This window comes from Ictidomys tridecemlineatus, chromosome 5 (genome assembly GCF_052094955.1).
Source record: "Ictidomys tridecemlineatus isolate mIctTri1 chromosome 5, mIctTri1.hap1, whole genome shotgun sequence".
NCBI lineage: Eukaryota > Metazoa > Chordata > Mammalia > Rodentia > Sciuridae > Ictidomys > Ictidomys tridecemlineatus.
In genome coordinates, this window is record NC_135481.1 from 119,027,201 (window position 1) to 119,050,787 (window position 23,587).

Consider the following 23,587-nt stretch of genomic DNA (forward strand, 5'->3'; position numbering starts at 1 on the left):
TCTTTGGAGAGGGAGGAGAGGATTTTTAACTCACCCTCTATATCTTTCTGTAACTTGAGTTTTCTAACTTTAAACATATACAACTTAAGAGAAATGTCCACAGAGGAGACATTGAGTGAGGAACCTCCCTCTTCAAAAACAATTGTCTATTTTTAAAATAGCTACATTTGATACATGTATATACTTATACACATTGCCTGGCTACATTATGTATTTTTAATCTTCACTAGGATTGTTTAGTTGACTGTTTCCATAATTTTTTGGTAATTGCTTTACATGGTTGAGGCTATATTATTCGCACACATGCTCATGGTTATGTTCCCTGGTTTCTAATGCTCCTCTGCTTCCTTAATCATGTTTTTCTCTTTAACTTCTATTTGTTGATTAAAATTGCTAACTAGCCTTTTTTTTTTTTTAACTTAAAATCTCCTTATAGCCAGGCATGATGGTGCACACCTATAATCCCAGCGGCTTGGGAGGCTGAGGCAGGAGGATTACGTTCAAAGCCAGCCTCAGCAGTGGCGAGGTGCTAAGCAACTCAGTGAGACTCTGTGTCTAAATAAAATACAAAATAGGGCTGGGGATGTGGCCATTGGTTGAGTGGTCCTGTGTTCAATCCCTAATACAAAAAAAAAAAAAAACCACATTGTAACTTTTGCATGTCTTCATTTTCACTCTCAGAGCGTCCTTTGCTTTGAGGTATCTGTGTAGGCGGGGCTGCTCTGGCCCTTTCTTTCTATTTGGTCCAGCCCTTCCTACCCCTCCACCAGTGGTCTCAACCCATTGGCAGTATGGCCATTTCTGTGACAGAATGACAGGTTCAGACTGGGACACGTTTATGCCTTGGGATACAGAGGCCCTAGTCTCCCACTTGCGTTCCTGCCCCCACGAGCCCTGTCTGGAGGCTGCCTCTGTAGCTCCCCTTTCTCTACTTCTGATTCTCTTGGTGTGTAGATGAAGGCCCTCCACCCCCTTTCCAGCTCTCCCGTGATTCATTGCCTCAGCACGCGGTCACCTCCATGGACCAGAGGACTCGCGTCAGAAGGCCTTGGCCCTGCAGGACAGACTGGAGAGCCAGCCTCAGGAATGTGAAGAGAGCAGGCCTGGGCCATCCAGGGTTGGGCCTTATCTGCTCAGCATCGGTTCTGGAATTAAGAATTCAGAAGTGACATGCTTTCCTGGGGTGGGCATAAGTATGTTGGGGTTGAAAAGTTAGGTCAAACTTTTTTTCCCTCACAGAGAGCAAATCTGACTTGCCTGACTGGTTTGACATTGCCAATTAAGTTTTATGGCAGACCTATTTTAAAATTGAAAGAAGCTGAAACTTACATAATAAATTACATTTGTAATTTTAATATTTATTCATTTATGTTCTGAAGATCGAACCCAGGGACACTTTGCCACTGAGCAACATCCCTACCCTTTTTTTTCTTTTGGAGGTAGTGCTGGGGATTGAATTTAGGGCCTTGTGCATGCGAGGCAAGCACTCTATCAACTGAGCTATATCCTCAGCCCTTTATTTTTCATTTTGAGACATGGTCTCACTAAGTCACCGAGGCTGGCCTGGAACTTGCCTCAGACTCCCAGAGTTGCTGAGACTACAGGCATGTGTCACCACTCCTGGCTAAATTTAACTTTTAATGCAATGCATTATATTATAATGCATACAGTGTATACTTTCTAAATATTCTATCCTTTGCAACCATTTAAACTTACCATGAAAATTTATAGATAGATTTATCGTGAAGAAAACAGAAGGTACAGTTTTTCTAAATGTTTTAGAAGGCACATGTTTTAGAAGTCTAATACATATTAGACTTCGTGGGCTACCATAACAAAATACTGGGTGATTAAAACAATGATCTTTTTTTTTTTTTTTTACAGTCTGGAAGAGGGGAAGTCCCTGTGCCTCCAAACCTGCCAAAATTATCAAATTAGCCCGTCAGAAGCCGTTTTCCCTGCCCTGCCTTGCCCTCCCCATGGAAAGATGAGGGCACCAGTTGCTTTGGTTTCTGTGAGGTCCTGGCTCAGGGACGGCCACCTTCTTGTGTGTTTGCCTGGGGTGCAGTGGGGGCGCTCACACATGCACAGAGAGCAAGCTCTGCGGTGTCTTCACAGGGCCACACTAACCCCGCCGCGCTCTTACAACAGTGTTCACCTGAATCACCTCCTGGGCAGCCAGGTCTCCAAGTGCCACACGCTGTGAGTTAGGGCTTCAACTTTCTACTAACCTTTGGGGACACTGTTTGGTGCATAGCAGTACACAAGCAGCGACTGGAGTGACAACCCTTATTCTCTGTCTTGTTTCATATTTTTTCTCTTTCATCCTGTTTCTCCTTGTAGGTTTTCTTCTTTGCTGCCTCTAGTGAGTGCGTTCAACTTTCTTCAATTGAATTAAAGTTACAGGTCCTGTTTCCCTCTCCTCGTGGCTTCTCCTGCCTCACTGTGGCCTAGCTGGCTTCCTTTTCCTTATTATTTTAAGGACCTTAGGCGTCCAGCTTCCTTGGATCTTACCTCCTGTTACTTGTAAATGATGCCCCGTATGTACTCAAGTCGCTGCATCTGGACCTTTTGCTCCAAAGTCATAGGTTACACTTTTCTTTAAAAATGGTCATTGGTGATCATTGCCTGTTCCAACAGAATCAGACCTTAGGCAATAAGAAATTCCACTAGATTTTGACCCTCACTTTTCCTTAAGCCATTTAAATATTCTGCAGTGTGTGGCTCATGGTATTCAGCACTTTCACAATGCCATACAACCGCCACTGCTGTCTAGTTTTAAAACATTTCCATGCTCAGTAAGCATTTTCTTGACCTATCTCCCTGCCCTATTTAACCAGGTTTTTTGTATTTTTTAAATTTTTTGACATCTTTGCGTCCTTGTTGGTTGGGAAGCGTTCACCCATTCCAGAAATAGCTGATCCTAGCAACAGTAAGCAGCTTTTCTTGGAGAACCTCTTTCATATACAAAACAAACAAACTGTCCCAAGTACAACCCCAGCCACTTCCTCAGTCTCTCACTCACCAAGCCTGTACTTCCTCTCTAAATCAACCCAGGGTCGGGTACCAGCCAACCAGCAACAGTCCCCACGCCTCCAAGCCTGCCAGGCTTCAGCTGCCCTGCCCTGCCCTGCCCTGCCTTTTCCATGGAAACTCAAGAAAGCCTGGGCCTGGGCCTTCCCCTCACTCCCCTGCCTCCTGACTGATGCCGGTGCTTCCCCCTGTGACCCTGCCTGTCACCCAGCACCTGAACTGTGGTAACATTCAGTGTTCCTTTCAGTGAGTTAGTTATCAAGGTGTGAGCCTGTAGTTCTAGCTACTCAGAAGGCTGAGGCAGGAGGATCACTTGAGCCCAAGAGTTTGAGTCAGCCTGGGCAACAGTAAGGAGAAAAAAAATCTTTCAATGTCATGGACCTCTCCATTTCATTACACAGTCATCTTTATAAATTAAGACCTGAGTACAGATCACCCTCACCACCAGCCTGTGACAACCACTAATCTGTTTCCTTTCTATAAATGTGCCTATTCTAGATATTTCATACAAATGGGATCACAGAGTAGATGGCCTTTTACGCCTGAGTTCTGTCACTCAGTATTGTGTTTCCAAAGGTTCCCCCGTGTTGTATCACATACCAGTACCTCTTCCTTTCTCATGATTGACTAATACCCTAGTATATGCTACCACTTTTTTTGTGTGTGGGAGTTGGGGGGTGGTTCTGGGGATTGAACTCAGGGGCACTCAACCACTGAGCCACATCGCCAAGGCTATTTTGGATGTTTTTATTTAGAGACAGGGTCTCACTGAGTTGCTTAGCACCTTGCTTTTGCTGAGGCTGGCTTTGAACTTGTGATACGCCTACCTCAGCCTCCTGAGCAGCTGGGATTACAAGCGTGTGCCACCGAGCTTGACTCCTACGCTTTTTATACCTTCTCGTTTATACCTAAGTAAAATTTCCTTTTGGGGGGCTGTGGTGGCACATGCCTATAATCCCAGCAGCTCAGGAGGCTGAGACAGGAGGATCACAAGGTCAAATCCAGCCTCAGCAACTTAGTGAGGCCCTGAGCAACTTAACAAGAACCTGATTAAAAATAAAAGATAAAAAGAGCTGGGGATTTGGCTCCATTGTTAAGCACCCTGGGTTCAATCCCTGGCACAAAAAAAAAAAAAAAAAAAGTTTCTTCTTGCCAGTATATTTAGTGGACATTCATCCAGAGAAGGTCTATGTCTGGAAAACTTTCTGAGATCTCATGTGTCTGAAAATGTTTTTATCTCCCCTACACATTTAAATGGTAATTTAGCAAGCTTATGAAATGAAATATAAGGTTCCTAGTTCTTTGTCTCCAACAGTCTGAAGATCTATTCCTTTGTTTACGGAAGATATAGATATCTGATGTGATTTTTGTTATTTTGTAGATGATTTGCCTTCATTTGAAAATCTTTTGAAAGTTTCTCTGTCTTCATTGTTTTTAAATATTATTATAATCTGGCTTGTTTGTGCATGCTCACACTTAGGTTTTTCTCTCTCTTTTTTTAAAATATTTTCTTAGTTTTCAATGGATTTTATTTATTTATTTATTTATATGTGGTGCTGAGGTTCAAACCCAGTGCCTCACACATGGTAGGCAAGTGCTCTACCACTGAGCCACAACCCCCGCCCCCAGGTTTTTCTCTTATCAATCTTCTTTAGTACCTTTAGTTTGAATTCTTGACAACATTCTGGAATTCTACAAAATTCTCTCATTATTTCCCCAAATATTTGATCTCTGTTTTTCCTTCTTTCTGAGATGCCTTTTACACAAAAACTGATACATCTGCTTCTTTTCTCCCTTTGTCTTTTTCCCTTCCTGATGGTATCTGGGTCAGTTCTTTGATTTTGTCCTTTTAATCTCTGCCTCTTCTTCTGCTGAGCCTATCTGTTGAGTTCTTGATTTCAACAATTATATTTTTATACTTTAAAAAATTCACTTGGTTCTTTCCTCGTTGCTTATTTCCACTTAATCTTTAAGTATCTTCCCTTATCTCTTGAAAAGGCATTTATTGAGGGTTTGAAACTCTGTTTCCCATGGTAGAGGTTGCTTCATTTGTTGGGTGTCTGTGAAGGCCTTCTTTAGGGTGCTGTCATTTCTCAGAGATGTTGCGATTTCCCCTGGGAGTTCCACTCTGCTTCCGTAGAACATCCAGTTGCCTTGGCTGATGTTGCCTACTGATGCTGTAGATAAGTTTGGAACTTGGTTGGGAGGGAAATACCTGAGATAGGGTTTCTGGTGTTTATTGCAGGCTGGGTTCAAGTACTCTTTCCAAACCTGAGACGTGAGTGGGTAGGAGGGAATTAGGCCATGTCCACCGCCTCTCTGTACTGGTAATAATTTATGTTCTTTTTTTTTTAGTTGTAGATGGTCACGATGCCTTTATTTTGTTTACTTATTTTTATGTGGTGCCAAGTATGGGACCCAGTGCCTCACACATGCTAGGCAAGTGCTCCACCACTGAGCCCCAGCCCCAGCCCCTGTATTCTTCTTGAGGTCCTTTCAGAAGAATAGTTTACCAAAGATTCTGAACACACTTTATATACCAAGAATTGTGTTGGGAGTGATTGGTTACAAAAGATGAATAAAAAAATGGTAGCCCCTACCAAAGGACAGTGCTCTTTGACAACTAAATTGATAATATTACAAATTACCAGAGTAGCACATAACAGGAACCATTTCCTGTGTCTCGCTCAGTTTCCACTGCACTGAGTGGGTGATGTATGAGTCGGGTCCTGAAGGCAACTGAGTTGGAGTGCAGGTGGGTGACAGATGATTTCCAGTGAGGACAGCAGTGGCATCCAGGCACAGAAGGCTGGACCACCAGAGCGTGTGAGAAACCAGAGTCCAGTGACCTGGCTTAACTTTTCCTTGCCCTTCCTTCTCCTCCCTTTCCGTGATGACAAAAGGTACATATGAAGAAAATCGCAGCTTAATATCCTCAGGGACATTGAGTCCTGGTGATACAGTGAAGAGCAGGTTGTGTTTCCCCTAAGATTGCTCAAGGGACAGCAGAGGATTTTCATTTTGGTCACTACCCTTTCTTCCCAGGCCCCACAACTCAGGGTTAGTCCCAGATTACAAATAGATGATTGGAATTTGGTTTCTTTGCCTGAGTTTGTGGCTTTTCATGTCTGGCCTCTGGTGTGAGTGACAAAATTGACGTCACAGCAAGTGGAATAGGCAGGCCCTAGCCGCAAGGCAGAGACTGGGCTGTGCATGGGAGCAGAGGGGTAAGTGGCCTCCCAGGGCTGGCTGCACTGCTCTGGTGCTGACCTTGTAGATATGGCCAGTCAGGCAAGGTCTCAGAGGACATGAGGACCTCCAGCAGATGCAATTTGCATTTTGAGTTTTGAAGCTATATTTAAAGATTTAAGACTCAAATAATGAGCCATCACAGTAATACCATTTCCTAATGCATCAGCTAGTTGGCTAGTTCTGGATGCCCATCTCTCTGCTCTCGGGACTCAGGGACCTTCTTTTCAACACCGATTCCTGTGGAATGGTGGGTTGTGCCGGGGTGGTTCATTTGTGAAAGCAACCTCTGTGCTTGCTGTGGTTTGAATACAGTGTCTCCCGAAGGCCTCGTGTTAACAGCTTGGTCCCCAGAGTGGTCCAATGGGACATGATGGAACCTTTGAGTGGGGCCTAGTGGGGGGCCAGTCTGTCAGGGGTTTGCTCCTGCACACTTCTGCCATGAGGTGCGGCCCTCACCAGAGCCTGGAAGCGAGGCTGCCAATCCTAGACTAGCCCCTGCAGAACCCAGCTGACTCCTTGGGCTGCCTTTCTTCATAAGCAGCCTATGTCAGGCACTTCGTTAATGGTCACCCCCACCCCAAGAGAGGGGAGAAGAAAGGTCAGTCTGTTCTCAGGAAAGGGAATCAGGATCCATGGCAGCAGGAGGCCTTTCAGGGTCAGCGTAGCTCGCAGCATGGCTTCTTTGTCCACCCTGCTTCCTGTGGGGTCAGAGCACAGTGGAAAGCCCCTCTTCAATCTGAGTCGGTGCTGTGGTGCAGGTCCAGAGCTGCAGCTTGAGTAGCTCACACCCTGTGTGGCCTTGGTGTCCTCCCCACTCACACCCTGTGTGGTCTTTGTGTCCCCCCTTTGTGCATCGCTCCTCCCTGCATGCACGTTGGCTCCTGGAGTCACCATTTGCCCTGTGTGTGCTGCACTCAGCAGGCACTAGGTGCTGAGCTCATTCCTAGGTGCCAGAAGTTTTAAAAGACCCCAGAAGCTTCACTCTTACTGTCTACTTAGTGAAACCAATAACAGGCAGTAGTGACGTGTGAGGGACAGAAGAGGGCGGGGGTTGAAACTGAAAGACACTTTCTCACGGTGAAGATGTTCACACTGGGCTGGTGTCTTCAGGAAACAAGAAAGAACACCCTCTGGTACTTCAGTAACCGTAATTGACCTTGCTTCTGACCATGACAGAGTAATGGCAGTGACTTGCGGTCTTCATAAAAACTGCAAATGAACAAAATACAGAAGGATACTGAAACTCACAAAATATGAAATCCTTGCATTTTTAGGCACTGAACAGGCAGCACAAGACTCAGCCACTGGAGAGGAGAAACACCATGGTGAGCCCCATGATGGCCCAGGCCTCTGCTGCGTCCACCTCCCAGTCTCAGCAGAGGGGTGGAGTCTTAGCTGAAGGTGAGCTTAGAGAGCTCAGGAGCAGTGCTAGAATTCCAGGCTACTGAAATAGTTGGATGGTGCAAATGTTAAGGTTTGGATGTGAAGGGTTGCCAAATGCCCCTGTGATGCAGGAACATTCAGAAGCTAAATGATTGGGTTGCAAGGGCTGTATGTAATCTAATCAGTCCATCCCAGTTTGGAAAGACTGGCGGTGGTAACTGAGGCAGCTGGGCAGGAGGAGCGTCACTGGAGATGTGCCCAGGAAGGGGGCATCTCCCTTGTTGCCCTTCCCGTGGCTCTCTCCACTTCCTGGTCACCATGAACAGTGAAGCAGGCTCCTCCACCTTGCTCTTGTGGCCTGCTGCTCTGCCTTACTGTGGGCCCAGAGCAATGGTCGGCCTGCCTTGGACTGACACTGAGCCAAAGGAAACTTTCCCTCCTCTCAATTGTTCTTGTCAGGTATTCTGGCCACAATGACAAAAAGCTGACTCCCACTGAAGGAACTAGGGAAGAGGGAGCCCTGTGGCAGGGGCAAGGACAACCAGTTTTTTTGAGGATTCACCTTGGGTTGTTGGCTAAGGCAGGCTGTGTGTGCGCAGGGGAGACTCTCACGAGGCCTGGCAGAGCTGACTGGTGATTGACAGAAGAGGTCAAGAGTGCCGGGGGACACCGGAGGTCCAGCTCCACCTGAGAGAAGAGTCCTCACTGAGTACCTCAGGACAGTGGTGGAGACCCCAGAACAGCCACTCCTGATGAAGAGGATGGTGCCCCTGGATGAGGGCACCCTGCTCTAGGGCTAAGTTCAAAATGGAAACAGAACTTTAAAAAGATTTGAACCAAGCTTAATAGCACCAGTCATCTGCCTTCCTGCCAGGACAAACCTTTAAAGGAAGACAGCAGGATCCAGGCTCTCTGCAGTGTGTCATAACAGTGTCCAGCATGCGGTCATGAGTTGGTGCACTGGACAAAGTCAGAAAGCATGGCCTGTGCTTAGGGGAAAACCCGGATGTCCTGACCTTGGTATGAGCAGATAAGTGCTTCAGGTTGCTAAAATAAATACGGTTGAATGAGCAAACAGATAGGAAATCTCAACAGAGCGATGGAAATAATTAAAATTTTACTAAGTGAATATTCTAGCATTAGAAATAAAATGAAAGGGGCTTGGGGTTGTGGCTCAATGGTAGAGCACTCGCCTAGCACGTGCAAGGCACTGAGTTTGATCCCCAGTACCACATAACAATAAATGAATAAAATAAAGGTATTGTGCCCAACTACAACTAAAATATATATATAATAAATGAATAAATTTTTAAAAATAGAAATGAAAAATTTGTTGGATCAGATTAAAAGTGGAACAGAAACTATAGTAAGAGGGTAATAGATTTGGAAACAGATCAACAGAAATCCTCTAATCTGAGCAACAAGAAATATTTTCAGAAAGAAAATTGAGAGAACCTCAATGCCTTGTGAGACAGTTTCAGGAGGGCTACGTATTTGTAAAGAGTACCAGAGGGAGAGGAGGGAAAGAAGAAGGCAGAAGAGAAATGTCTGAAGACATAATGACAAAATATTTTCCAGATTTGGTGAAAATCATTTTTTTTTTTTTTTTGGTAGCAGAGATTGAACCCAAGAGCACTTAAGCACTGGTCACATCCCCAGGTTTTTTCTTTTTTCTTTTTTTTCTAAAGAGAGAGAGAGAGAGAGAGAGAGAGAATTTTTTATTTATTGTTTTAGTTTTCGGTGGACACAACATCTTTGTATGTGGTGCTGAGGATTGAACCCAGGCCGCACGAATGCCAGGCGAGCACGCTACCGCTTGAGCCACATCCTCAGCTCCCTAGGTTTTTTTTGTTGTTGTTTATTTTTGAGACAGAGTCTCACTAAGTTGCTTAGGGCCTCGCTAAGTTGCTGAGGTTGGCTTTGAACTTGCAATCCTCCTGTCTGCCTCCTGAGCTGCTGAGATTATAGGCATGCACCACTGTGCCTGGCCAAATGTGGTGAAAATCTTAATTTATATATCCAAGAGTCTCTGTGAATCTCAAGGAGGATCACATCTAAGGCCATTATAGTCACACTGCTTAAAACCAGAGGAAAAAGAAAATATTAAAATAACCAGAGGAAAAAAGGTGCCTAACCTGCATTGTCTAGGATGGTGGCTGGCTTCTTGGAAACCAGGGAGGCTAGCAGGGGTGGGGTGGCATCTCTAAAGTACAACAAGAAATTGTAGAATGAATGCTCTGTGCGGAAGCGTCTTCAAGCATGAAAACAAAACAAAGATATTTTTTCAGATAAAAAAAAACTATGAAAGAGTTTATCACCAGCATGACCGCTGTACAAGAAATGCTAAAGGAAGTTCCTCAGGCTAAAGGAAAATGATACCAGAAGAAGGAATGAAGAGTAACAGAAAAGAGAAATATGTAGGTCAATGTAAAGGACTTTTTCTTAATTTATTTTAAAATAATAAATATCTGTATACACACATATATATGGAGAGACGGGGAGAGACAGTTCAGACACTATCTAAAATGTGTACTTTAACTATCTGGTAGCAATGATGGCTGCACAGGAGTGGGGGTGAGATGACGCAGTGGCAAGGTTCTTGCACTTTACGTGAAGCAGCACAATATTCACTCCAGGTACACTGCATAAAATCAAGGCTGTATATTATAACACCCCCAGACAATCTCCAAAAAGAAAGAGGTATAACTGAAAAGTCAATAGAGAAGTTCAAATGGAATTCTAAAAAGTGTCTTGCTTACCCAAAAGAATGCAGGAAAAGAGGAACCCCAAAACAGATGAGGTCTTTGAGAAAGAGCAAAATGGAGGACCCATATCAGTAAATTAAATACAAATGAGCCTAATGCTCCAGTTAAGAGATTGTCAGATTGTCAGACGGGACAATGCTGTCTACCAGATACTCTCTTTAAATACAAGGATACAGATAGGTTCGAAGTAAAAGGATGTATAGTAGGCAGAATAATGCCAATCCCCCCTCTAGTTCCCGGAACATGTGAATTTGTTACAGTTTGACCTTACATGGTCAGAGGGGCCTTGAGATGGAACAGTTGTCCTGGATTATCCTATGGGTCCGTTCTAATCTCATGAGTCCTTATAAAGCAGAAAACCTGACCTGGCTTTGGTCAGAAAGAGATGTCTGTGTGGAAGAAGCCGTGGACCAGGGAACAGGGCCGGTGGTGTGTGGAAGCTGGGAATGACCAGGAAGAGATTCTTCTCTAGAGCCTCTGGAAGGTACTACAGCAATTCCAACATCTTAATTTTAGCCCAGTGAGAACTATGTTGAACTTCTGATCTATTGTTTTCTTACAAAGCTGTAAGATAATAAATATGTGTTGTTATATGTGCTATCTTTGTGGTGATTTGTTACAGTAGCAGCAAAAATAAATAAATAAATAAATAAGTCCAGGATGGGAAGTATGCTTAAGAAGGGCTTCAAAATGTATGAAATAAAAATTAACAGAATTAAAGAGGGAAATAGACCCAGAATCTCAGCTGGAGATGTTAAGACCTTCTCTCAGCAGCTGACAGAACAATGGACTAAAGCAAACAGCAAAACAGTGAGAATACAGACGTTCATTGCACTGCTGACCTGATTGACATTTATGGAACACATATCCAACTTCAGAGTGTGCATTTTTTTTTCTTATGATCATGTTAATTCACCGAAATAGACTGTATGCTGGACCATAAGATAAGACTCCACAATGCAGAAGGATTTCAACCATACCAGGAAATACAAATGAAATCATCCTGATCCTGTCCTCGGACCACAGCAGAATTAAGCTAGAAATAAACAGCAACAGAGTAGGAAACACCAGCTATTTCAAAATCAAACAAACCATGGATAATCCATGGATAGAAGAAGAAATCACAAGGGAAAATCGCAAATGCTTTGAGCAGTAAAAATGAAAACCACAATATGTCAGAATTCTGGGTTGCAGCTAACACAGAACTTAACAGGAAATGCCTGACTTTAAAACCTGTAAAGCACGTTCCAGCATGAGGAATACATCCATCTCTCCAGTTAGAATAGAACAGACCTTTCTCTTGCACTGAACATTGCATGGCCATTTCCTGTGGTCTCCCCTTTTTGAATGCCAAGGCCCTCCCAGGACAAGTGCTGCCGCCCTCCCGGTTAGATTTCTGGCTTCTCGCTCGGTGCATGACTCTTGGTAGGTGTTCAGTAAACTGTGAAAGCCAGCTTAAGAATGGGTCTCCTTTCCATGAGAACATGGGGGGATAGGCAAAGCCAGGATTACTAACCCTGTTAAACAGCTGGGGACACAGGCCACGGGGTCGCTTATTGACGAGGTGGCAATGCTAAGTCCCCAGGGTTCTGCCAGTTTCCTTTCAAACTGTAAGTTGCTGGCTGAACCACAAAGTGTGTCCTCAGCAGAAAACAGATTTTACTCCAGAGTCAAACATTAAGGCTTTGCCACCTATTAAAACATCACCCTGTAGTCTGTTCTCTGGAAGATCAGCTAAAACTCTCCTGAGTTCTTGCCTCCTCCTCATAGAGGCCCGCAGAAAGTCATCTGTGCTGACCCTGCACTGTATACTCAGACAAAACCCAGGCCCAGACCCCAAATGGCTTTGACTTAGTGGAGACCAGAGCTGCTGGTCGCTGGTAGCGCTACACCACAGCTCTGTCTCTCCTGGCTCTGCCTCGGCCACCCCAGCCCTTACAGGAAGTTCCCAGAAGCCTGAGGTTTCGGTCTCAGGCTTCTCTGTCACACCACCAGCCGCCCACATGGTGGGCCCTGCCCTGCCAGCTTCTTGTTTCTCTATTTTCTCCCTGGGTTTCAGTTTTTAACTTGGGTTTGTTTCCCCTTTGTCTCTGGTTCAACTTCCTTTTCCTGTTTGGTTTTAAGTAGAGTCTAAAAATCAAGTCCCTGCCTTCAGAGGGTCTGTGGTCCTCTGACCCACGCAGCCTGGTGGAGCACAGGACGCCCCTGGGCTGCAGCCTTTCAGCCATGGCCACGGTGTGAGTACTGGGACCCACAGGGCACAGAGGGATGTCAAGAGGAAACCCAGCATCCTAATGATGAGGGCCGGAGGAATCTCCCAGGTCTCTGTTATTTCAGTCAGTGACTGGGGAATCTGGGGCCAGAGGGCAAGGGACTTACCCAAGGTCACACAGCAAGCTAGTGATCTCACTGTCCATCTGCTGGTCTTTCCATTCCCAGACCTGTGTCTCTTCATGCCTGTGACCTTGAAAGGCTTCTAAGCCACAGCCTTATTAGAAGTTGGCCATCTGCCTCACTAGGGAGAGGGGCTGCTCTTGGCTCAGTGGTGTGGTTGGAGCGTCCTGGTCCTTCTTTCCTGGATGGCCTGGGGCAGGTTGTTTGGCAGGAGGGGAGAACCCAGGTTTCTTTTTCAATAGAAACTTGATGAACTGTAATAGCAGGGACACTGACTTGCCAGAGAATCAAGGCCTTAGACCACTGGTCCCATAGACTATGGCTGTGGAAGGTGCGGGAGCATCTGTGGGTCTGCAAACCTGTGCATTGTGAATGCTCTTCCCAAAGCCAACACTGTGGTTTGGACTGAGTGTCCTCTACCCTGTGACCTCATAGAAGATGATAGGTGACAGAGCAGTTTCATTCTCTGGGATTTGGGACTTTTTTGATTGACTCTTCATTAGAGCTTTGTGTCTTAGCATAAAATAATGATCCCTCACTGTAAAAACTCTGAGTTACCCTGGCCTCCAGGGGCCCCAGAGAGCTTCCTATCACAGTTCCCAAAGTGCTAGTCAGCAGTTGTCCTCTGTGAGTCCTTTGCCCCCTTGGGTGGACAAGGAAGGTGTCACAGCTCCTGCCCATGGCAGGGAGGCTTAGCCTCTACCAAGCGGTGGGGCTTGCCCAAGGTGCACAGCTGCTTGCCTACAACTGGAGCAAAGAAAGGTGGGTCCTGTCCAGCGTTCCTGCCGGGCAGTGAGGGGACCATGGCTCTTACCTTCTGGCCCTCTCTGCCATGGCTGGACCCATTATCTCCAGGCCCAGTCCAATCACATGGGAAACAAAGGTTTCGTTGTTTGGGGTTTTGGTGGCTTTATTCCTGCTCCTTTGCAGCCAGTTCTCTATCACTTTAGTAAATCTCCTTTAGCTTTGAAGGACTTGTGGGTGGCACTGTGGAATGCTTTCCATTCAAAGGCACATTCACTTCCAAAGCCATTTTCAGTTGTAAATTCAGTGGTGAAAAGTTTAGGCAGCTCACTCCACTCTGTCAATCACTGATGGCAGAAAACAGTCTGGAGTAAATGGGGAGGGTGCACAGCAAGATTTTTTAAAGGTCTGTTAAAATTTAGAAGTCTGAGAAGCTGCCAGGCTCAGTGGTGCGTGCCTGAAATCCCAGCGACAGGGGAGGCTGAGGCAGGAGGATCGTAAGGTTCAAGGCCTGCCTGGGCAACTTAGCAAGATGTATCTCGAAATAAAAAATAAAAAGGCTGAGGATGTTGCTCAGTGGTAGGACACCCTGGGTTCAATTCCCAGTACCAAAAGAAAAAAAAAGAAAGAAATCTGAGGACTCTCCATGTGGAAGGCCTTGGGGACCAGCTGTGCAGAGCTGTGTACATCAGTGCTCCCTGCTTACCCTCCGCCTCAGCCCGTGGTACCCTGCTCTCTTCATGTGTGCGTTCCCCCACGTTCCACTGAGGGGTAAAAGTGTGGTATGGTGGTGGGGATGTTGATTTTGAAGTCTGAAGACTGCTGACCCGGTTCAGCTCTCAAGGCCCAGCATCCAGTGGGACTTCTCTGTGCTGAATGTGCAGAACCAGATAGATCTCAGGTTCCCTGGTGCCTCAACCCCCATCAGGGCTGTTTGTGCTTGTCCACAGGCAGACCATGACCCACCCAAGGTGACTGTGCAGACAGCAGCATCAGCCAAGCTGTAGCACTGCAGCCTTGGGAGCAGGCCCTTGCAGAGTGGGGACCCCATGGGAGCCAGACTCCGAGTTACCCTGGCCTCCAGGGGCCACAGAGAGCTTCCTACCACAGAGATGCACCTTGTGAGCCCCAGCTCTGGCACCCCTCCCTCTGGAAACACTACCGAGCACATGGCAGCACACAGAATGTTGTGATGATTCCCACAAGAGTCCTGAAGGGAGCAAGCGTGGGGAGGAGCACCCTTCCCTCCCCAGGCTTTGTAGCTGGACCTCCGAAGTAAACTGACATTGACAGACCAGCAGAAGAACATGGCCTAAAGATCCCTTGTCATGCACAGGGACATGTGAAGGAGGAGAAGGAGGAGTGAACACCAGATCCCAGCAGAGCCAAAGAGGTGGTGTGTCCTCTTCATAGGGAGGGGAAAGAGCACACATAGGCAACTTGGGGAGAGTGGAAGATTCTAGAAAGAAGCCTGGGCCTGCAGATGAACAGGTAGCAGCCTGCCTGGGCCAGGTCTGAGATTCCAGGGCCATCCTCCTGAAGGCAGCCAGGGGCTTGTTGTGGCAGTGGATTGTACCTGGGAAAGGCCGTGTGCAGCTGTTGTTCCCACAGATGCAGCCATCTGCTGCCCAGTGTGGCCTCATGGCGGTCGGCAGTGCCTGACTTCTTCACAAATACCCACAGTGCATTTCTAGACAAAGAGGGAGAGAGGAGCTGGACCAGAAACAGCCAGTGAGTGAGGGGCCCAGGCCTGGCTCACACCTCCCGCTCCAGATGCCACGCTCCCTGCTCTACACAGGAGCCAGCGCTGGCCTCTGCCCTGGGAAGAGGGGGATGCACTCACAGAGGAGAGGAGGGCCTGGGGGAGGACCAAGCAGCATGGCAGGAAGAGTAGAGCGTGCAGGAGCTGGGGGCCAGGTTCCTGCTGATAGCAGGGTATGGCCGCAGGATACACAGCAGAAGTGATCGTTGCCCATGGGGGTGACAGGAGGTCCCACCCGCCCGGCCCCTGTTGTTGTTATGCTTTGGGTTTTCCCAAGGTACGCATCACCTTCAGTCACGTCACTCACTCACTGAGGAAGGACTTGTGTCCGATTCCACTCGTGTCACAGGGGGGAGGAGTAGCTGCCTGTGCGTCCAGGACGTGGCTGTGGGGAGAAGAGGCAAACGTGTGGATTGGATTGCCCGTGGTGGGTGATCCTTTCCTCCCTCCATGTGGCTGGAAGAGGGGATGAATGGGCCAGACTCGGGGCGCAGGCACAGTTACCCAAAGCCTCTCTCAATGTCTCTCATTCACCAAAACAGGGCTCAGGCACGCAGTCTCCGTGGTGATGCATGCAGACCTAATCCACTGTGTTTGGTGCTGTCTGTAGCCGTTCTCTAAATTCAGTCAGGAAACTGACCTTTTTGGCTTCTGAGTCAAAACCATATAGTGATACTGAGACTTCTTTTGCCTTCTTCGCTCTTACCCCATAAACACCCAGTGGAACTTTCCCGATACAATGATGCGTTTTGATGTTGTCAGCTAGCAAAATGTACACTGATATATTTTCATTTTACTCTCAAACGTGGTTGTATTCACCAACCTCACGGCTGGAACAAATATTTGATGCGATCAACTCATAAAGAGAAAATGGTTGTTTAGCTCCCAGGTGTGAAGGTTCCCATCCCAGGTGGGCAGCCCCATTACTCTGGGCCCTGGCAAGGGCAGCACGTCACGGTGGCATTGTGGGGTGGAGCAAACCACCGTGAGCCAGGCAGCAGAAAAAGACTGAGAGGAAGAGACCCTGGTCCCAGCGTATCTTTCAAGTGCACACCCCCAGTGACCCTAGGCCCACCTCTTAGGTCCCACCACCTGGGGACCTTTGAAGGACACTCATCCAAATCACAGCAATGGTCAGTGCAGGTGGCATTAACATATATAAAGAGATGCTATCTGGTGGCCTCAGGAATGCCAGTAAAGTGTCCCTGTCCCCAAAACTAAAAAGGCCTGGGGTGTAGCTCAGTGGTAAAGCACCTTTGGATTCAATCCCCAGTACCTTTCCCCCACAAAATAACCCTAATCCTATCTTTAAAAAGAGTTAACAGATAGCACAACCGTGGGCTGTGCAGGGGTGGGGCCTGGTCCAAGTCATCAGAAACATTCTCAGGAATATAAGTGACCTCTGTATTAGATTTGTTAAGAAATTATTGATTCCCTTTGGTGTGATAAGGATATTGTATTCGCCAACCTCACATGACTAAAAATAAAAAAATAAGGATATTTTTCAGTGCTGGGGATAGAGCCCAGGGCCTCTCCCACTGAGGCACACCCCTAGCCAGAACCTTGTTATTTTAAACAACATTGTCAAGAACCCAGGACTGAACCATCATATCTGCAGCTTACTTTCAGATAATCCAGGGGGCAAAAAAAAAAAAAAGGAAATATCTAAGTCACATATGGCAAAATGCTGGGACAAGAGTGTACATTTCTGTATGTTCGAAATTCTTCAACTAGAAAGTGGAAGGGAAAACCGCTTCAAAATAATTTTTGGAAAGTGGGAGTTGGTTTTCTGCTTTGCCTAGTGGAGTGAGAAAGCCCCTGTGTAGGAGGCAGCGGTGAGGTGTGTGGCTGAGCACAGGCGTGTCTGCGTGTCGGCCTCTCAGCCTATCTCCACCATCGGAAACAATCCCCGCGGGCTGTTTGTCAGCTGGGCACCTCTGGGACTCCAGGTGTCTGTTTCTCAATCCCTGCATTGTGACATCCTGGCATGGAGCGGGTTTCTCCTTCCCCTGGAGTAGGTGTGGGAAAGAACATTGCCACCAAGGGTGATCTGGGAGGTGGCACTCACCCAGCCCCCCAGCCTTGTGCCTTTGCTGACACCTCCCTTTTCCTCCAAGGGTCACTCCCTCCTTGAAAAGTCTCTGTCCCCCTGGCAGCCTCCCTGGAGCCCCGGGTGGAATGAACGGGCCTTTCTTGCCCCGGTGGTTCGCCTTGAGAGCACCTCAGAGGACTCAGAGTGACTCTGCATGTGCACTCATGTGTGCCCTCCACCTGGGGACAGACCACATCTTGTATTCAACAGATAGTTGAGTTTCTTTTAAGCCTTGAGCCTGGGAATGCATTCGGTATACAGTTGGTGCTCAGTAAGTGCATGTTTTCTTGGTTTGTTTTTCAATGAATGCAGAAATAGACCAAGAGAAAGCAGAGGTGGCCAGAGCCCAAGTGAGTCACGGTCCCCTGTCCCCCACCAGAAATCCTTGATTGCCAACAAATAACACTCAGCAGAGTTCAGCAAGTGTACCAGCCAGTGTTATTCAGATTTTTACCCAGCCATCCTGGGGTCCCAGTAACTGGAGCCACAGTGATAAACAGTACTTCAAAAAGCAAACAGAAGTCAGCCTGCCTCGGTTCTCCTGCTGAGTCCCAGGGGGAGGGATAAACAGGACGTGCATGTTGGGCAGAGTGAAGGGGAGGGGCCAGCAGGGAGCATCGGCCTGCTTCTCCTGGGGTCCAGGAGTTGCTCTTTCTGGAGGTGACAGGTGAGGAGAGCTGCAGGAGGGTACAGGTGCAAGGGTGTGGAGACTGCCCACAGCGAGGCCTGGGGGTGGTCCACTGTCCCTCCTTTGGATCTTGGCAATATTTCTAGTGGTCCTGGGACACTCCCCAAAGACAGGCCCCCAGAAGGAGAGTGCTTCTCCGGGCCCAGGAGGGACCTGCCACCTTATTTTTCTCCTGAGGGGCTAAAAGAATCTGAGGTAGCCATGGCTGCATGGCGCTCACAGGGCGGCTCCAGGCGAACTCCACTGAGGGCTCACTGTGTGCAGCTTTGGCATTTCGTTTTCCTTGTTCAACATGGTGTCAGCCGGGCACCAATCATGTCAGGCCCACTGCTCTCCCACTTATTTCCTCAGTCTTATTGGATCTCCAGCAGATTCAGGACCTAGTCCAGAGGCTCAGCACCTTCCTCCTGCAGAGCCTCACCTTCCTCCCCCGAGGGCACAGCCAGCCTCACTTCCAGGTCTCTGCTCGATGGCCTCTGTAGGCGATGCCAGGCCTCCCTCTGCCCCACCAGCCAAGCAGACTTCCTCCAGTGCTGTCTCTCTGCTGCTCTCCTTGGAAAAGACAGTGGTCAGAAAAGGAGCATTCTGGAGAGGAGCCAAAGCTGGCACTGTGTCACAAGAGACCAGGGAAGAGTTTGAGAAAGGGCAAGTCCAAGACAGTGGAGGAGTGTGACTTCAGACAAGTCCCCTAGTGTGAAGTGGGCTAAGTGGAGCAGGGACCTCGGGGTGGCTGTCTTGAGCTCTCACGAAATCACACAGGCTGTCCCAGGAGAGGGCTACCAAACTATCACAGGAGGTGCCTTGGAGAGGGAGGCTGGCATTCACAAAGAGAGGCTCCTGCCTCCTGATCCAGGTCCTTGTCCTGGCTCAACCGCAGCCAGCTGCCAGCCCGCCTTGCTCCAGCCCAGAGGCTCCTGAGAAGGCAGTGAACAAATCCGGACTCCACAGGGGGCCCACAGCCTGCACTGGTGCATTTGTCTCCAGGGCGCCCATTCAACACTTCTGAGTTCCTCTGCCACCTACCAGGCTCTGGCCTGTCAAGTCAGGCAGTAGCCCACACTCAGGAGGACATGGGCTCTGGTGGCTCCGATGGCTCAGATGCAGCCAGGAGCTTATGGTCTCTGGAGGCAGATGGGCTCTAAAGAGCTTTCCTGAAATCTTGAAACTGGTGAGAAGCGCACGGGACCTCGGAGCAGGCCAGGGGCAGAGAACTCCTGAGCACACGGACTGCTCCGAGCACTGCCTTGTGTGTGAATCGCTGATGTTGCGTTAGCCCTAAAGATGGGCACTCCTACCCCAGGCCCAGCACGCTCCCTCCTCTAGCACTTGGTTCCCATTTTGCGATTGTCTTTTCCCTGTAAGGTTGCAGTTCCCAGGGCAGCCACGTCTAGGTCCAAAGCAGCATGGCCACTCGTAGTAGTAGCTGTTAAGTGAATGGCAGTGAACAGACCTGTCACTAAAGGTGGTGATGCTTGACCTGAGCCATGAACAAAGTTCAGGGTCAAACTGGGGATTGGGAGGAGAGCGCGTCTTAGGAAATCTCTTCCTTCTAATTGCTTGAGTGATGATAGCAAAGTCATTTTAATCAGACCAAATGTCAGGGACATGCTTTGGCTGCTGGACCGAGCTCTATCACAGTGACTGTGCACACATCCACTTTCCTGTCTGAGACTTCCCAAGCAGGACTCCGGCAGCAGGTCTAGGAGAGCAAGGAGGGAAGCTTGTGGGGACTAGACCAAGAGTCAGCCCTGTTGTCTTGGACCTTTGACGCTGGTGGCTTTCAATAGACTATATTCCATAGACCACTTTAGAACATGAGTTGAAATCTTTCATGTAAGAAGAACAAAAGCAAAACATCCCACTTTTTCCACATAGAATTCTGGAGCCACATCTGAGGACCTTTGGAGGTCCAAGACAACAGGCAGGAAGGCATCCAGGCGGAAGGGAGCCGTGGCCTAAGCCCTTTGTCCAGCAGCCAGGAGCCTGTCTTGAGGGAAGAGCCTGGCCTGGAGGCAGGCATCGTCCTCAGAGTGGCCCCAGAGTGGACCCTTCTTGCAGTACACTTTGGGAAGGGCTGCTGCGGTGATCGGCAAGGGATGTGAGACGAGGGCTCGTGGAAGGCTGTCCAACTCGGCCTGGGGCCTCAAGGAAGGCTTTCTAAAAGAGGTAGCATATCTCGGCTCTGGGGTTTGGAGCTACCCATCAGCGAGGCTGGAGGAAGTGTCTGGGCAGAAGGAACAGCATGATCTGGGGCAGAGAGGCCATGGGGGACCGAGTCTGTTAGGGCCCTGAGTATTTCCACAAGACTAGGCTCTTCGGGGGAAGGTGGGGAGCCCGAGGGCTGCAGGAGCAGGGAGCTGACCACACTCCCCGTGCTGAGCTCCACCTGGCAAGCCTTTGAGTCCTCCACACACCTCCCAGGAAGATGAGGAAAGAGGAAGGAGAGATTGGGTAGCTAAGGTGAGATGCAGACGGAGACAGCAGAGGCATTGAGGAGCTTGTATGAGTCAAAGCCTGGGAGGGGCAGAGCTCCCAGTGAGGGCACAGACACATCTGGTGTGCCTTTGATGAACACCTCTGGTGACACTGCAGAAGGAGGTCAGGAGACTTGGAATTGGAGGCAGGAGGGTCAGCAGGAACCCATCATGACATCAATGAGAGACAGCCAGGATTGAGGCAGTGACCACAGACGGGCAGAGAGGAGAGAGATTAAGAAGTCCTTTGGGGCTGGGCACGGGTCCATGGTGGAGTATCTGCCTAGGGTACAGGTGGCCCAGGTTGCATCCCCAGCACTGTAGGAAAGAAAGAGTCCAGTGGGTGGCCTGTTTGTCACAGAGAGCCAGGCACAAGACAGTGATTGAGTGACTTTCAGGTTTCAGATGGGACCTTGGGACGGGGGTTGGGGGTCCATTTTCTGAACCAGGGAATGGTGGGAAGAATGCTTCCTGCTTGCATAAGTTGGGTTTGGAGTTCTCCGAGACAGGTCTAGAAGCTGGAGATGTGGTTCCTAGTTTAGAAAGAGGGCTGGGATCAGATGGGTCAGCAGAGGGACGCCAGCACCCTGGCCATCAGGTAAACTCGGGGGTGAAAGAGCGCGGTCTGAAGGCGAGGTTCTCGTCCCGGACTGCTTGCTGCGGAATCCGCCAGAGCGTGTGTTAACAGGGAGACCCGGGCCCTGGGGTCAGGCTCTGCTGCAGTGGAGTGAGAGCGCCCCAGGAGCGGCTTTCTGAGCCTTGCAGCACGTGGTTCTGAGAACCACGGGAAGAGGAAGGAGCTAAGCAGGGCGTGTGTGGGAAAGCCGAGCCTTGAGAGTGACTCTGGAGCAGCCCCTTGGAGCGGGCTGCTGTGGCTGGTGCCAGCGCGTGCACAGCCGCGTTCTCGAGCCACTCCGCAGAGGACTCTTAGTCTAGCGAGGCCTTTCCTGGGCCCAGCTTCAGGACCCTCGATGTCGAGGCGAGTGGGGAGAAGGCTCTGAGCAGGCTGGGAGGAGTCTGAGAGGTCAATGGAGGCGCCAGGGAGTGGACGACTGAGTTGGTCAGGAGGTTTTCCAAAATGAGGATGAGGTGTCACCAGTGGTGATCGATTCCAGAGCAGGGTCGGGCAACCTTTGGAGCTGTTTCAGTGTGACCTCAGGACAGAAGCCAGGTCCAGTGGGGGCTTGGGAGTGAAGGAGGATGTAGAGCAGGAGCTTGGGGCAAAGCAGAGGGGCCGAGGGGCTGCTGGGAGCTCGGTGGGCACTAGCTCACGTCAGCTCGCAGGGCTTGGCAGGTGCTCCCCCAGGCACTGGCTGGGACTGTCTGTCTTGGGCGCTGAATGCCCTTCCTCCAGAACGCCCCTCGGTCATGGGCAGATGCTAGTGCTGGTGGGGAGACAAGTTGAGTCCCCAGCACAGGGGCTGAGCTGTGTGAAGGAGCAGCCAAGTCGGGGCATCGGCTGACAGGACCATCGTGCTCTTCTGGGGGAACCAGTAAGAGACCTGAGAACCTTAGAGTGTGGCCCTAAGAGGACCCTCCCGGGAGCAGAGGAGGGAGCGTGCACTCCCTGAGGCCTCAGAGAGAGGTTACACTGTGGCCAGCCTCCCCGCAGCTCTCTGTCCCGGGCCGGGCCTGGCCGAGCTGAGAGGCACCTGGAGCCGCAGCCCCAGCAGCCCTGCTTTGCACAGTGGGCCACCGTCGTCGGTGTTGTGGCTTCTGACTTCCGTCCCAGGCGGTGGTGAAGCCAAGTGCTGATGGTATCTGTGACACCTGCTGGTAGCTGGCAGCTGCTCACTGTGAGAATGGACTGTGTCGCGTTGCAAGAGGGACGTCCCCTGGGCACATGATCGCAAATGCCCTGTTTTTTCCACTCCTGGAGTCACTTGTCCAACAGCTACTCGTGTCTGCACCCCGTAAGGACGGAGTTTACCAAGGGAATATGGCAGAGCCTCCGCCTTCGAAGAGCTCTCAGTCCAGTGGGACAGACACCAAGAAACAGGACAAACTGAGAAGTGTGTGGCCCAGGCAAAAGCCAGCTCTCTCCAGTGGGCAAGTCCCGTGGACTCTCAGGCTCAGCCCTGGCCTCGTGTTTTCCAGCAGGTCTCTCCGCTGTGCAGTGTCTGTTGCCCTTGCTCTTGTAGCAGGTGCTTTGAAAGGCCTAAAGAGGTTCACAGAGCAGAGGGCCCGGGTCAGCTGTGCTCGGATAGAGCGGGCTAAGATGGAGTGCCTAGGCGAGCTTCGGGGACTTCAGAAACCTTGTTCCTGGCCACCAGAGTGGTAGGGCCAGCGTCCCATAGTTCAGGGCATGGAACCTGAACTTTTCTAGGCTCTGACAGAGCAAGAGACAGGCCGACTGCAGGTGGCTATCACCTGGGTGTGTGCTGTGAGCTTTTCTGTCCGTTAGTCTTACCTCCAACTGCTTCAGTGATTTCTTATGTTGAGATAGGAAATCTCCTGTTGGTCCACAGTTAGGCTGCCGAGTTGTGTGCAGAACACACAGGATGTGTCGCCTTTGTTCCTTGTAAGTGGAATATTTCAACTTATTCCAAAGAGTTCTGTGGCCTAAAAAAGAAAGCCAGCCCAACTCTAGGACAGAGACCAAGCCTGCTCCCCTCTGGCCCAGTGTGGGCTCCTTGGCAGAGCTCAGGGCGTGCTCACTTGTCTGGGGACCTCCGAGGTCAGCAAGGCCCTCAGTACAGATGAGGAAGCCAGGCCCACAGTCACACAGCATTTCTCCTCCGAGTGGACAGAGTGCAGCTGACTGCTGGATCTGTCTCCCGATGCTGCAGGGAAGTGGCAGGCCCACAGACACCTGTGCCAAACCCCGTTGTGGGAGGGAGTCAGGCTGCTGTTCTAGAGTCTTCTCCTGAGAGGAGAATCAGTTAGGCCTGCCACTCTGAGCAGCCCGTGAGCTTCTGAGGGAATCCATCCACCTTCCGCCCCAATGACAACACCCTGGAGAGGTGCTGGAGAGGTCCCAGCACCTGACCACTTGTTGTT

General features: G+C 49.4%; 1 protein-coding gene across 7 annotated transcripts in view; it reads left to right on the forward strand.

Moving 5' to 3' along the window:
- Positions 1–23,587, forward strand: part of Evl (Enah/Vasp-like) — a 143,316-nt gene that overhangs the window by 69,545 nt on the left and 50,184 nt on the right. Inside the window, exon 1 of one of the 7 annotated variants that reach the window (XM_078050850.1) lies at positions 12,562–12,670. The exons of the other annotated variants lie outside the window; for them this stretch is intronic. Within the exon in view, the coding sequence (XP_077906976.1) occupies positions 12,660–12,670 (11 nt within the window). The 5' untranslated portion in view covers positions 12,562–12,659. Of the gene's footprint in view, positions 1–12,561; positions 12,671–23,587 lie in introns of those variants that run through there. 7 annotated transcript variants of the gene reach the window in all.